General features: G+C 34.3%; 1 protein-coding gene across 2 annotated transcripts; it reads right to left on the bottom strand.

Annotated features, from left to right (window-relative positions):
• Positions 1 to 3,140: 3,140 nt before the first annotated feature.
• Positions 3,141 to 12,738, bottom strand: MFS16 (major facilitator superfamily transporter 16). 2 transcript variants are annotated; one of them, XM_013321801.1, is made up of 14 exons: positions 12,341 to 12,738; positions 9,905 to 10,074; positions 9,215 to 9,295; positions 8,692 to 8,825; positions 8,272 to 8,404; positions 7,642 to 7,793; positions 7,512 to 7,574; positions 7,107 to 7,151; positions 6,312 to 6,504; positions 5,764 to 5,912; positions 5,171 to 5,294; positions 4,575 to 4,652; positions 3,889 to 4,000; positions 3,141 to 3,530 (listed from the first exon to the last, which is right to left on the bottom strand). In XM_013321801.1, exons 1-14 carry the CDS (start codon positions 12,499 to 12,501, stop codon positions 3,455 to 3,457), a joined length of 1,671 nt encoding a protein of 556 aa, XP_013177255.1. In that variant the 5' UTR covers positions 12,502 to 12,738; the 3' UTR covers positions 3,141 to 3,454. The 2 variants fall into 2 exon arrangements, with proteins under 2 accessions (XP_013177255.1, XP_013177256.1); XM_013321802.1 differs by lacking the exon at positions 7,107 to 7,151.
• Positions 12,739 to 13,108: the final 370 nt, after the last annotated feature.

Below are 13,108 nucleotides of genomic sequence, written 5' to 3'. Positions count from 1 at the left end.
GATGCAGTAATGGTTTAGTGGCCCAATTGGATAACTAAAAAAAATCAAGACGTCAAAAAACAACAAGGCTCTTGGTCTATAAAATGGTTAATTTTAGTTCTCCGATAAGATAAAGAAATATATATATTTTCCGTCTCTATTGTTAGGTATATAATAATGAACATTTTGTGTTTGTGGTTTGATGTTTGGGATATTTTTAAAACATATAAAATATGACACAAATTAGGGCAGGACCCAGTCGTTTATTACTTTCACAGTGAATTTCTGATACTAAAATATCTGTATAAAACATATCGTCAATCATTATCTTTGACAAAAAACTGAGACAATGTTTTAAACGGGGATTTTGGTCTCGGAAATTCACTATAAGAGCCCAAAAATCAAGTCACGATAAAACATAACTGGAACAATAATTAATAACATATCACATAATATATAAGCTTTATATATATAATTATTATTTAATTAATATATATATATATATATATACTCTAAAAACAGTCATAATATAGCAAAACAGACAATAAATTAGACTAAATAATTTGACATATATTTTTATTATTATTTACTATGTATCTGCCTATTTGTATGCTTAAGTTACGATGTTTTGAAAATGCTTTTTGTCAGCTGTTCCACACGCGAATATCACTTACACTAATATTTACTTAATGTTAGCTTTTTTAATATACCCAAAATTATTATTAACTTACATATTGATAACTAACTTGAGCGTCGGTGGCTTAGGAGTCAAGCACTTGACTTGCAATCTGCAGGTCCTGGGTTCGAATCCCGCCATGTACCAATTTCTTTCGATTTCCGATTTAAATATGAACATTTATTCAACGTTCTTACGGTGAAGGAAAACATCGTGATGCTGCACATATCTGAGAAGTAATTCAAAGATATGTGTGAAGTCAACCCGCACTTGGGAAGTGTGGTTTAATATGGCCTAATCACCTTTAACTTAGGGTAGGCTCCGAGCCTCTCTGTGGGGACGTATAGTGAGCTGATGAGAGATATTAAATTCCAAAAAATAATATCAATGTAATGCAAAAATATTTAACAAAACTTTATGGAAGCTTGATATTTACACGGGACTTTGCGTGCCAATTTTAGGCTTCCGACATGAGCTCGGATTCCAATACCATAAACAACCATAGCAAAACTCATAAATTACAATCTATTTTTGGAAAAACACTTTTTCTCACGTATTTAATATTAGCTACTCTTATAAGTAAACTTCACTTTATTACACAATTATCACAAATTAACCAAAAAAAGTCTTGTGTTTTGAGACAAAAATTCCTGTAACATATTGTTATCTCTGTTTTGTCAAAGATAATGACAAGGATGATGATATGTTTATACAGAGATATAGGTGTTAAAAACCAGCGATAAGTTGATGTAACGACCGCCATGGTTGACATTTGATGTGCATTTGTGAAGGGATTAAATACGAGCAACCATAAAGTTTGAATCTTATAATACCCAATATATCAGTGTTGCCATAACAAAAAAAATTGGTAATTTTTGGTTGAATTGTTTACTCATTTATAATATGTTTTAATGTAATTTTTGGGTATGTTAAAAAGAGCATTTTGTTGTATAAATAATATATAGTACAAATAGCGTCCAGCCTTTCTGATGCCTTACCATTGTTAATGTAAGCTAATAAAGTTTTATGTTCTAAAATAGTGTTGTTTTAATTAAATTTATCCTGAAATTATTCAATCTTTCTTGAGACATTATATTAAAACGGCTAAACACTCACGCTCTAATTGCGCAGGCGTGCAGTGAGCTGAGGGCCTTGTCCGCGAAATAATACCAGTACCACTCATCCTGATGAAGGGCCCCCGATGGGCTCGAAACTAGTCGGTGCCGCCACCGGACGAATATACGTCAGTGTTTAGCCGTTTTCATATAATTTTAAATTTATCCTTTTACAAAATACTAAAAGGCCAATTACTCGAATTTAGATGGATGTTTATTGGGTCTCTCCATAACGGCTGCATGGATCTCGATTAAATTTGGCATAGATGTAGAACATAGTCTGGAAGAATACATAGGTTAATTAGTAAGTATTTTTTTTTAATTTCGCCCTGACGGACTCACGGGCGACAGCTAGTATACAAGTGACTGCAATCAAACTCATATTAAAAAGATTCTTGTATGGTTTTGAATAAAAAAAGACATAAAAATTTAATATTAATTTTATTTCAATCTATACAAGTCATTTTGTACAAACATAATATAATTGATTATTACTAAGTACATGCGGTTAGACCGAATTCAGTACGTTGTCACTTCCATTTATCTATGTATCAATATAGCTTGAGTTTACACTGACGTAACTAATCACTCGGATTTACGTTTTAAAAATAAATCGAGTTTTTGAATTGTTTTTTTTTAAGATTTTTATTTAATCATTGCCGTTATCATTTTAAAAGTAAATATTAAATAGTTATAAATGATAGAAATCTTATTATAAATTTCTTTATAATTATGTAAATTATTTTGAGGTTAGTTTGCGTTGGTTGCGCGCAAAGACATAAAATATATAGATACGACAAAATATATATTAATTATATTTGTTTTAATATAAGTATTTCTAAATTGTTGGCAGTTTTAAAAATAATAAATAAAAATTACAAAAACATAATTATATATACACTAAAAGTATATAAAGATGATAAATTTGAATGCAGATCTTTAAACCCTGATTAAACTCATCTGTGCAATAAAAAAAGTTACACTAAAAATCGGATATATTTTTAACAAATGCAAAACATGGAATGGCTTCTAAAAAAAAACTATTAAAATTATCTAATTTAATGGTGAAATACAAACATATGACATTTAATATAAAAAGTTTTATGTGCAGTGTTGCCAGTAACCAAAAAATGATATAAAATTAAAAAAAATAACTTTACTAATAAGAATTCAATTAACTGGTAATAGACAGTTAACATCTGTACCTAACAATAGTTGGGATATTAAAAGCCAAAGCGTACGCTCAAAATACTATTGTAGAGCTTCGGTTGTCTATTTTGAAACTTACAGTGAGTTTCTGAAACCAAAATCTCCGTAAAAAATATCATCTCTGTCAATATCTTTGACAAAAACAACGATAATATATTTTAAACTGGGATTTATGTCTCAGAAACTCACGGTAAGACAGCGATACTGAATGCAATTCTAAAAATATATTAAAGAAAGTGCTCGTAATACCCACTCTATAATCTTTGAATCTATTTGTCTGTTAATTGTTTTATTTATTTAAATTGAGTAAATTAAATATTATATTAATAATTATTTTATTTAAAAAAAATATATAGGAACACATTTATTGGAAAGAAAATAAAGGAGATAAGTGTTAGCACCAAAGGGCGTTTAATTTGAAAACTTGATATATCCAATACTGGTGTACAATTTGCTAAAATAATACTGGATAAATTTATTCTATCCTTATTATTCTGGGGGAGGCCATTCTTCTCTCCTGACGTAGTTTTACCACTTCCGATTTCACTATCCTGGAATACAAGTATTGTAACAATGCATATTTTGTACATTTGGCACACTACTGGCACACCTGATTTATGACTTAAATTAATTGACTTTTAGACAATCTTATTTTTTTTAAGCATCAATAGCCTAATGGTTATAAGTATGGATTTCCGATCATTTGGTCGGGGGTTCGAATCCCGCAATTCGACCATTGTCGTAAACCATATCCTAGCAAAAGCATAGAGGTTAGTTGGAATGGTACAAGAAATATTAGTAAATTAACAAAAATATGGTAATATTTAAATTAAAAAAAAATATATGCATGTCAATTTTACAACTGAATCGATATGGGTCAGATGGCAAGATATTTGAAATGAGTTATACCTGAGCAGCAGACAGAGAGCGAGCAGGTCGCAGGAGATGAGCATATAGAAGACATGTGACCAGGACCCGCTTGAGGATACCACGCCTGCCAACATCGGCCCTATAGCCGCACCTGGACACAAACACTAACTGAGCGGACTCCTTAGTGACCACTGTTTAACTCTGAGTGTCTTATCTGTGGTAGACCGCCAGCAGGAACCTCCACCACGACAGTACAAAAGACACGCCTCAAATGAAATCAATTCCGCGTACAGTCTGATAAGTGTACGTATCGGAGCCTAATTTTAGTTTCTTTACTTTTCCCACCCTCTGTCTTATGAAGAAAGGATGAGAATATAAAGTGAATTTGCCAGAGGCGCAGACGCATAGGAAGGGGAAATATCCCCCTTACTTTGCGTCCCCTCCACCGACAGTTAAAAGTAGACAAATCATCTGTAATTGTGTGGCAGCGGTCACTTCGCCATTTCTGCGAATTCAAGATAAACGGTATTTAATGTTATATCTTTTTTTTTCAGAGGGGAATGCTTTATGCATACTCCGCGCCCCGGGGGGGACGCGGTAGTTATGTGGGATTCTCCTCCATAGCGAAGGCATACCCACTAAACCCCTCTGTTCCTCCAACGCATCGGGACGGGGTTACGGGCACGCTTTCGCTCTCGTCCGCGGCATTTAATGTTATATCTGACCTATGCTTCCTGTTCCATCAATGATGGCGGTGACTGTGGCCAGCGCTTTAGCATCACCAGCCAGGCTGCTGTGAGTACCTGAAATACACTGTTATTGTAAAAACATATCCTAACAAATTGCCTAATATTTTTATCTTATTAAAATTTTCAAGCTGAAATTCGTAAATTCTAAAATATTTCTCTTTATTTCACAAAAGAACTGAAATTCATAGAATTACAAGAACTTACGATATGTAAGTTTAAGCGCCAATAGCCCAATGTTTAAGGGACCAGATTTCCGAGCACGAGGTCGTGGGTTCGAATCCCGCCATTCGACTATTGTCGTAAACTAACCTAGCACAAGCTAAGAGCTTAGTTGGTATGGTACAAGAAATATTTATAAATTAATATTTAAAAAAAAAAGATTAGTATAGGAGGGCAAGGTTTGGGTAATCTCAGTGCGTTTGAAGATCCCGGGTCTCCTGGACTAGGGAATGTCCACCGATATGATTTCAGTGTGGCCCACACAACCCTGTCTTTCCGGAAGGTAAGGTATCTTTTGAAGATCCCCCCCCCTCGATACAAAAAGGTAGGTTACGAATAAGGTAGAGTCTGACCGAGGTCTGCGCTGACTGCCGTAGTGATGAGCGCGTAAGGTCCGTTGACGAGCACACCGCCCAGCACCAACAGAGCCACGTTCAGCCCGTAAGACACCGCGCCCCAGCGCTGGTACGCCAGCAACTGACAAATATTTTCGAATACAATATATGAAACGTACAAACACCTGAAGAAAAAATAAAACTGTTGAAATCGATGAATAAATTCATAAATTATTCACACGAGCGCTTTTTTGACGCAGCGTTAATAATCCGAGTTAGAGAAAATTTTAAATTCTCTCTTGTTCCATTAGCTTAGAGCTCAAAATGCAACAATGCGTGATGAAAAGCATCGCATTTTAAAAGCGCTACCTCAATAAATATATAGAACTTAGTTGTTGTTTTTGAAAGATTTTTTAACGCGCGGTAAAAAACCGCCCGTGCAACATCTTACTTAACTTTTAATACGCCGAACGTCAGTTTTTTCGTCAAGGTAAAAAGTTAATAATGAAACGTGAATATTTTTGCATAGGCAGTGACAGATTTATTGGAAATTGGATACGTTTTGTTTAAAATTAATCTATCCATCGAGAAATCGAATATAGTGTACTGACAACGGGTGCGCAGAACGTGTAGAATGCGGCGCAGACGAGAGCTGGGCAGCCGGCGCAGTCCGCCAGCAAGCCAGCCAGCACGGCGCCCAGCACACCGCCCACATCAAACGCCGTCGACAGCTCGCCCGATTGCTTCGGCGTTAGCGACGCTACGAGAGGGGAACCAAGGATTTCAAACTTAGCCTTTCCTCGAAGCCAGTTTGGAAAAGAGTAGGTACAAATTTCTATTTTTAAATATAAAAACTAGTGCTTTTAATCACAAACAAAGCATTAATAGATTCTGTACCACGAATCAGAACTACAAAGTCGCACACGAATCCGTCAGCGCAGAATTAAAAAAGTGACTACTTCTATAATATGGGTGCGCACATCAGCTACCTTCCTTTCAAATCTCTTCAAAATCGGTCCAGACATTACCCAGAACAAACGTGGACTTATGAACAGACAGACAGACACTACAAGACATTTTTTTCCATAATACATACAGACAATCCAATTTTATTTATATGTATAGACAACAAAGTTTAATAACATATTTATATTCTTACTCGAAGTATTTATGTAGAGAGGCAGCCAATAAAGAAAGGTGTAACTGACGAGTTTCGCGAAGAAGAGAGAGAGGGAGAACTCGAGGACTCCTGGGATGGCGAGTGCGCGGGAGAGGGACACCGCGCTTTCACCGTTCTCCCGTGAAGGCCTCCTCAGTAGGGCAGTGCTCTCATCTGCTTCATCACTCTGAGGCTACGGTCAATTGCAATTACTTTGTTAGGATATTGGACTTAAGACAGACAAACATATCTGAACCGGTGGGCATAGGTTATATCAAAAAGTTAATAAGATCCTTATTCTGTATCTATCTTCTCGAAGTTAGTGTTTCATATTTTTCTAATACAACTAATTGCTACATCAGTTTCAACCGGGCCAGATAAGTTTGTCGCACTATGTCGTAGATCTACCATAGACTAATTCATAGATTTATCTATCTAATCTTACTAAAGCGTTAATTAACTAGAAATAATATAATTTTTGACAATGTCTAAATTTTTATATCTACTTTTCTTTTCCAAATCACGTAAAAATGGGAATATTATATTATTTACGACATTTGTAATGTTCATCATCATGTTCATGCTTTTAGTTATTTAGTTTCTTGAACTAAATTAGTTGCTAAAACAAAGCGGATAGAAACATGCACTAACCTAAAAAATAGGCGCTTTCTGATTGGTTAATTTCGTTGCCATCTCGACTCAATGTTGCCATAAACTTACATTGTCATATTTTGTGTAAGTTTTTATGATTAATTATAAAATGAATAATATTAATTTAGCAAATTGTAGGCTTACCGGTGGTGCGTTTGCTGAATGGCGGTTGGGACGCAAGCTCGCCGCCTGCGGAGGTGACGTGCGGTTATTGTGCGGTTTCGGTGCGTTTATTTTGCGGTTACCGTGCGGTATTGTGGTTTAGTATTAGTGTTATTGCGGTACTCCATACCAATATTAGTTTAATTAATTTAATTATAAACAACCTACACTTAGAAAACAATAAATTTGTCAATTTTCCAACAACCTTTATATATTTATTCTTCAATAGACAAATAGACTCGATTTATTTTCATTTCCATTATTATTTTCTATAGAAATTCAATAAAAAATGGACTATTGTAAATTAAATAACAACAGTTAGTTTATATTGTTATTTAAACAAAAAAAATCCAAAACCTCTATTGTCTATTCTTATTCTATTCTTACCTGGTCTCCGACTATAACTTGAGATGGCTCCTCTTCATCTTCAGACCTTCGTGATTGTCTGGACTGTAAAAAAATCGGAATAAATAACATACATTTGCCCCATCATTTTTAACTTTTTCCCTCAAATTACCTCAGGCCGTGGTGATATCACCAAACCCACGTGTCTGGGTTCCGATGGCAGGAATAACCAGACCAGAGTGCCCACAAACCCCATGCCCAACGCTGGGTAGATAAATGACAACGCCCAATCTGCTTCTACGAATTCAGCCGCCATTACTGTACCTGCAAATTTAAATTTTGCTAAATAGGTCATAGCTAAATTAAAATTAATGGATAAAAATTTTAATTAAATTACAATAAGGAATTAATGTGAACTTTAAGTAAAAATCTATTTTCAATAATTGTTTAATGGTAAAGCATCAACATCATCAGCTCACTATACGTTCCCACTGAGGGGCTCAGAGCCTACCCTGAGTTAAGGGTGATTAGGCCATAGTCAACCACGCCGGCCAAGTGCAGCGACTTCACACATATCTTTGGATTTTGTTCTCAGATATGTGCAGCATCACGATGCTTTCCTTCGCCGTCGGATAAATGTACATATGTAAATCGAAAAATACATTGGTACATGGCGGGATTCGAACCCAGGACCTGCAGATTGCAAGTCAAATGCTAGACTCCTAAGCCACCGACGCTCTTGGTCAAGCATAATAACGTAAAACAAAAGTGGCCCCAATAGCGAACCTTGTGGGACACTTACCTAATATATTACCCAATGACGTGTGAGAGTTCCAAATGCCGAAAATTAAGCCTTTCTTACTATTTCCGAACCATTTACCAACAGTGGCGACAGTCCCCGGCCACCCTGTCGTTTGTGCTATACCAGCTCCTGCCTAAAAGCACGTGGTACAAACAATCGCATGCTGGTTAAAAATCCCTCTAATAAAATTATATTATTTTTTTAATAAGCGATTCTGTTTACCTCACAAATTACTCGTATAATATACATTTTATGAAAAATCTTAGTAAAGAAAGTCTAAAACGGATCAAAACATAATATGAGGGACAAAGTGTACGAGTTTTTAGCGATTAAAACACGTTATATAAGTCAGAACTCTAGAATCAGACTTAAAAATGTTTTAAAAGTTTCAGTCTTATCTTTATATCTACAATATATTACCTGCACTAACAAATAGAATGAAATGGAGTGTATGCTGAGGGTCTTCCCGAGGCCGAAGAGGTAGCAGAAGATGGCGGAGACCAGCATACCCAGTGACAGGAAATATCTTAAGTCCACGCGCTCCGCCACCATGCCTGCGATTATATTGAAACTCAAAAACATAGGTTTCCGAGACCAAAATTCCAAAGTTTTATCAAATAAATGAGAGGGAAGACGACATGTGTTATACAGATATTTTGGTCTCAGAAACCAACGGATAATTGTGAACTAGATAGTGTTTTTATCAATCTTAATTCTTCAATATTTTTTGGATAATACTCCTGGATAAGACGGAATAACTATTTTATTATATTGTTATCATCTAATAGTTCAAAAAATCAGATGAAACAATCATAAATATTCATAATATTTCCAATCTTTTATAACATCGAAATAAAATGTTTATTTTTAATTACCAATCGATCTAAAGAACAGGAGAAAATAATTCCAAAATTAACAAAGTTATAAATAAAGGTATACCAACCCGAAATAAACATTGCTCCCGCATAGGAAAACAGGAAAGCAGAATCTAATGCACCGAGCAGAGTGTTCGCGTCACTTGTGTCTGTAAATATAATAAAAATCTTACTGACATTCTCAGAGTTTACACTAAGAGAGCCATTAGTATAGATTTAGTGTTTGAACAAACCAACGAGATAGTTTTAGTTAAAAAAGTTGTATAAAAACAATGAGGATGTTTTCACTCAATTCCTACTTTACGTTTAATTTAATCAACGAAGTACTGGAGGCCTCGTGCTTTTTATATCCGCTACCGTACAAAAAGGCAACGTAGCCGCTTAACTGCTTTGAAAAAGATTCATAGAAGCCAAAACATTTAAATAATGGTTCGTTCTGCATCAATCAAAGATCTTGTAGAGTCATCTCCTAATGGAAGGTGGCGACGATCTATTCACCACTGCTGTAGGGATCACAAATATTCGGTGCTGATATGCAACTGGTGACCTGTACAGATTTGTAGTCAAATATTCCTATAAATAAATATGTAGGTCTAGGCCAGGTCTACGATGTCCTAACTTCAACGGGTAACTGATATTGAACAAATGAAGCGATTCATCACGAATCAATAATCAAAGTAAGACCTTCTAGGTTGTCTTTCATCTCTTTCTACAATTGCTAGGAAGAAAGGGATAAAATATCAAGTTCTTTTACTTACTGAACGGCGGCCAGTTACACCACTGGTCGTCTGACGTATCAGTGCCTGGTGGGGGCACTAACCCGCTGCAGTTCTGATGCAGCACACTCTTTACCACGGATATCGGCTTGCGCGTCAAGTGGTATGTCATGTAAGTGAAGTATGTCAACAATAGAACTGCCCCTTGGTACCTGGAGAAGCAGTATAAGGTTAAAACCGATAACGTCTCGTCAGGGTTTCACGACATCGCGTTAAAATCGCGTAACGTCGCTGTTTGAGTGAACGAGAACGCTTGATTCTGCGATGACAGCCCACAACCGTCCTACAGAATTGTTTGTTTTACAGTAAATAATAGGAAGTAGCGGAAAAGATAATAATAAAAATTTCTAATTTAAAATTACCTAATCATTAGCCTATATGGTATATCATTACTATTTAGAGCATAAGTTTGAATAAACAAACCTAGTTTCAGGTCGATCGTGATAAAAGTAAAATATGCCAGCGTCTAGTTTATTTAAATGAAATGGGTCCATACACTATCATGCATGTTTTGCATGATTGGTCCAGAAACAATATTCTATTCATTTCAAGGACACGTCACGGAAGCATATTTTGTTAAAGAAAAAGAGTGAGAAAGATATTTACTGCAGACATTTGATAAGATTTTTTTTATAATATTCATGTCTTCCACCAATATCGGCGTTAGAGTAGGTCGAGGTAGCGCGAACGCTAGGGTGCCGGGAATGCCAGAATCGGATATAAATGGGCGCCTGAGGATCCCCTTAAGATACCCTATGTTTGGATGATTTTCCTCCGACAACCAAAAAATATTGCTGAGGGCGCCGAAAGAGTTAAAACCGGCCCTGTATATCACGATTAAGTGTTAATGCGTACTTTTATGTAACCTTTTTTAAAGCTCGTTGTATTTTAAAATCAAAGTTATTTTCTCCAGCGTACGTAAACAAAGTACCGTTATATATACATATATTTAAAAATATAGCACGTTATACGCTGATTATTTACCGTACCGGAATTCACAAAGACTTGCCGACAACACGCGGCTTATCAGTAATTTTAATTATATTAAATTAATTTCCAATGTTGTGTTTATCAATTGAACAGTTTTTTATCGCATTTTTCTTCAAAATGTGTGTGTCATACTTCAAAGAAATAAAAAAATGTAATTTGTTCTAGGATTTTTTTTTAAGTGGTAAAAGAGAAAGCACCTGAATTCGCCGAAATGTCGAAGCGACCGCTGCTACTCTGTTATGGTTCAAATATTCATCATTTATAAAGACCAAAACGGAAATCTAAAGACTCTAATAAAAATTTTTTAGAGCCAAAAAACTCCGAAAATCCTTACCTAATCAGTGGCCCTAATAAAATTGAAAAGAATAAATACAGAATCGTTAAAATAAATGGAAACATTTTACACAGAGTAATTTATATATTTGTAACAATTCCCTCGTCACTCAGCTCTGACAATTTTCTTCAAAAAAAAAAAAAACACATTCTATTTTTAATTAAAATATTTGGGTCAAAGCAATACTTGTTTCATTCTCCAATGGATATTTATATTGAGCTTGCTAATAGACAACATATAAATAATACATAGTCTTTTACAGTAAAGGAAATTTATTTCGTAGCCATTTTGAAATTTTGCTGGAAATGCATTTTTAACATATACAGCCACAAAATATAATATTATATACACAGTTGTAAGCTAAATTAAATAATAATTAACTCTAGGTAATAAAAATGAGAACATAAGATAAGTATTTTGTAACATTGTAATATAATATAGCTGTGTTAACAAAACATGGCACATGTTATGAGTCAGCTAACAGCATTATGCGGTGGTTAATCAAAACATTTATGTCACACAACTTTAAATAATTTCTTTTTAAACATTTAATGCCTACTATTCCACAAAGTTTACAGTTATGTGGTACAATTTAATAAGAAACTTTCACTTTCAGATTTACAATTTGCCACAATAAATTTTAATTAATTTCTAGACTATTTCACAAAGATCTGTTTAGCTGTTCTGGAGACACCTTATATCAAACATCCATCCATCTGTTTATCCAACCATACGCATTTATAATATCAATAATAATTCATAAGAAGAATTTATTATATTAGAATTAAAATAGATGTAAAATTTAAATATTTAAAAATATATACTTATATATAATACGCATAGTAATACTTGTAAAAATTCTTTTTGGGCTTCATCAAATAAAACATAAGTCTATAAACATTTTGAGCACGTCAGTGCAATCTCTAAACGCATATCCATATTACTTCAATGTCATATAGTACACTGCTATGATTAGGAACAAGGCTAATGCATAAATTTGTAACTAAATATTTTATATTGTTAACTTTATTGTTAACTGTAAATTTATAAATCATTTTACATTTATTTAAATTGTAAATAAGTTATTTTCTCACCATCTTAACCTGTTGATTTGCATCCGCGGACAAAGCCAACCGCTAAGTTTTTGTAAACATTGGATACCGATCGGCGCGTCCCTGCTCACCCCGGTCATCTTGAAACACTTCCCTCGCATTAAAATCCTTGACAAGTTCAAAACTCCAACCCTCATACACATTTACACCTTACAACCAACACATTCATTGTTATTTATCCAAAAAATGTCTTTGTTTACGGTCAAGGTGTATCGAATGAAAACTGTTTCGTTATAATATTAAAGATTGTATGTTAATAGAATTAAATTACACGACTGCACTGCTATAGAATGCCTCATTAAAGACAATATGTAAATAATTTTTAAAGATCTATTTAAATTTTATTTTACACATTAATCGACACGTCCTCTAAACATAAGTCATATAATAGTGTCAGTGTCATGTCATTGTGTCAATTTTTTTAAGTTGACGTAAATACAATTTGACATTCAACTAGAGATGTCGATTACGAATTTTAATACTTATCCCGAGAAGTAGATATTGCCATCACTTTATTCAATCGAACGGTTCTTTTTAATTAAATAAAGTGAGTTTATTAGAAGGTTGTAAATTGCATAGAATCCACTTCATATATAAAGACATATATTCATAAATTCCGCTATAAAATGGGCATTGGATGTTATCAGAGGATTATATAGAAATAAATGTGAGTTTCGATTTGTTTCAGGCATTAAAAGCATTCTAATTTTCAATAACAATTTACAAAATTTGTTAAAAAATAGAAAATGT

This window comes from Papilio xuthus, unplaced genomic scaffold (assembly GCF_000836235.2).
Source record: "Papilio xuthus unplaced genomic scaffold, Pxut_1.1 DF825946.1, whole genome shotgun sequence".
In the NCBI taxonomy this organism is placed as follows: domain Eukaryota; kingdom Metazoa; phylum Arthropoda; class Insecta; order Lepidoptera; family Papilionidae; genus Papilio; species Papilio xuthus.
The sequence above is the reverse complement of the archived record's forward strand: the minus strand, read 5'-3'. Positions and strand labels throughout refer to the sequence as shown.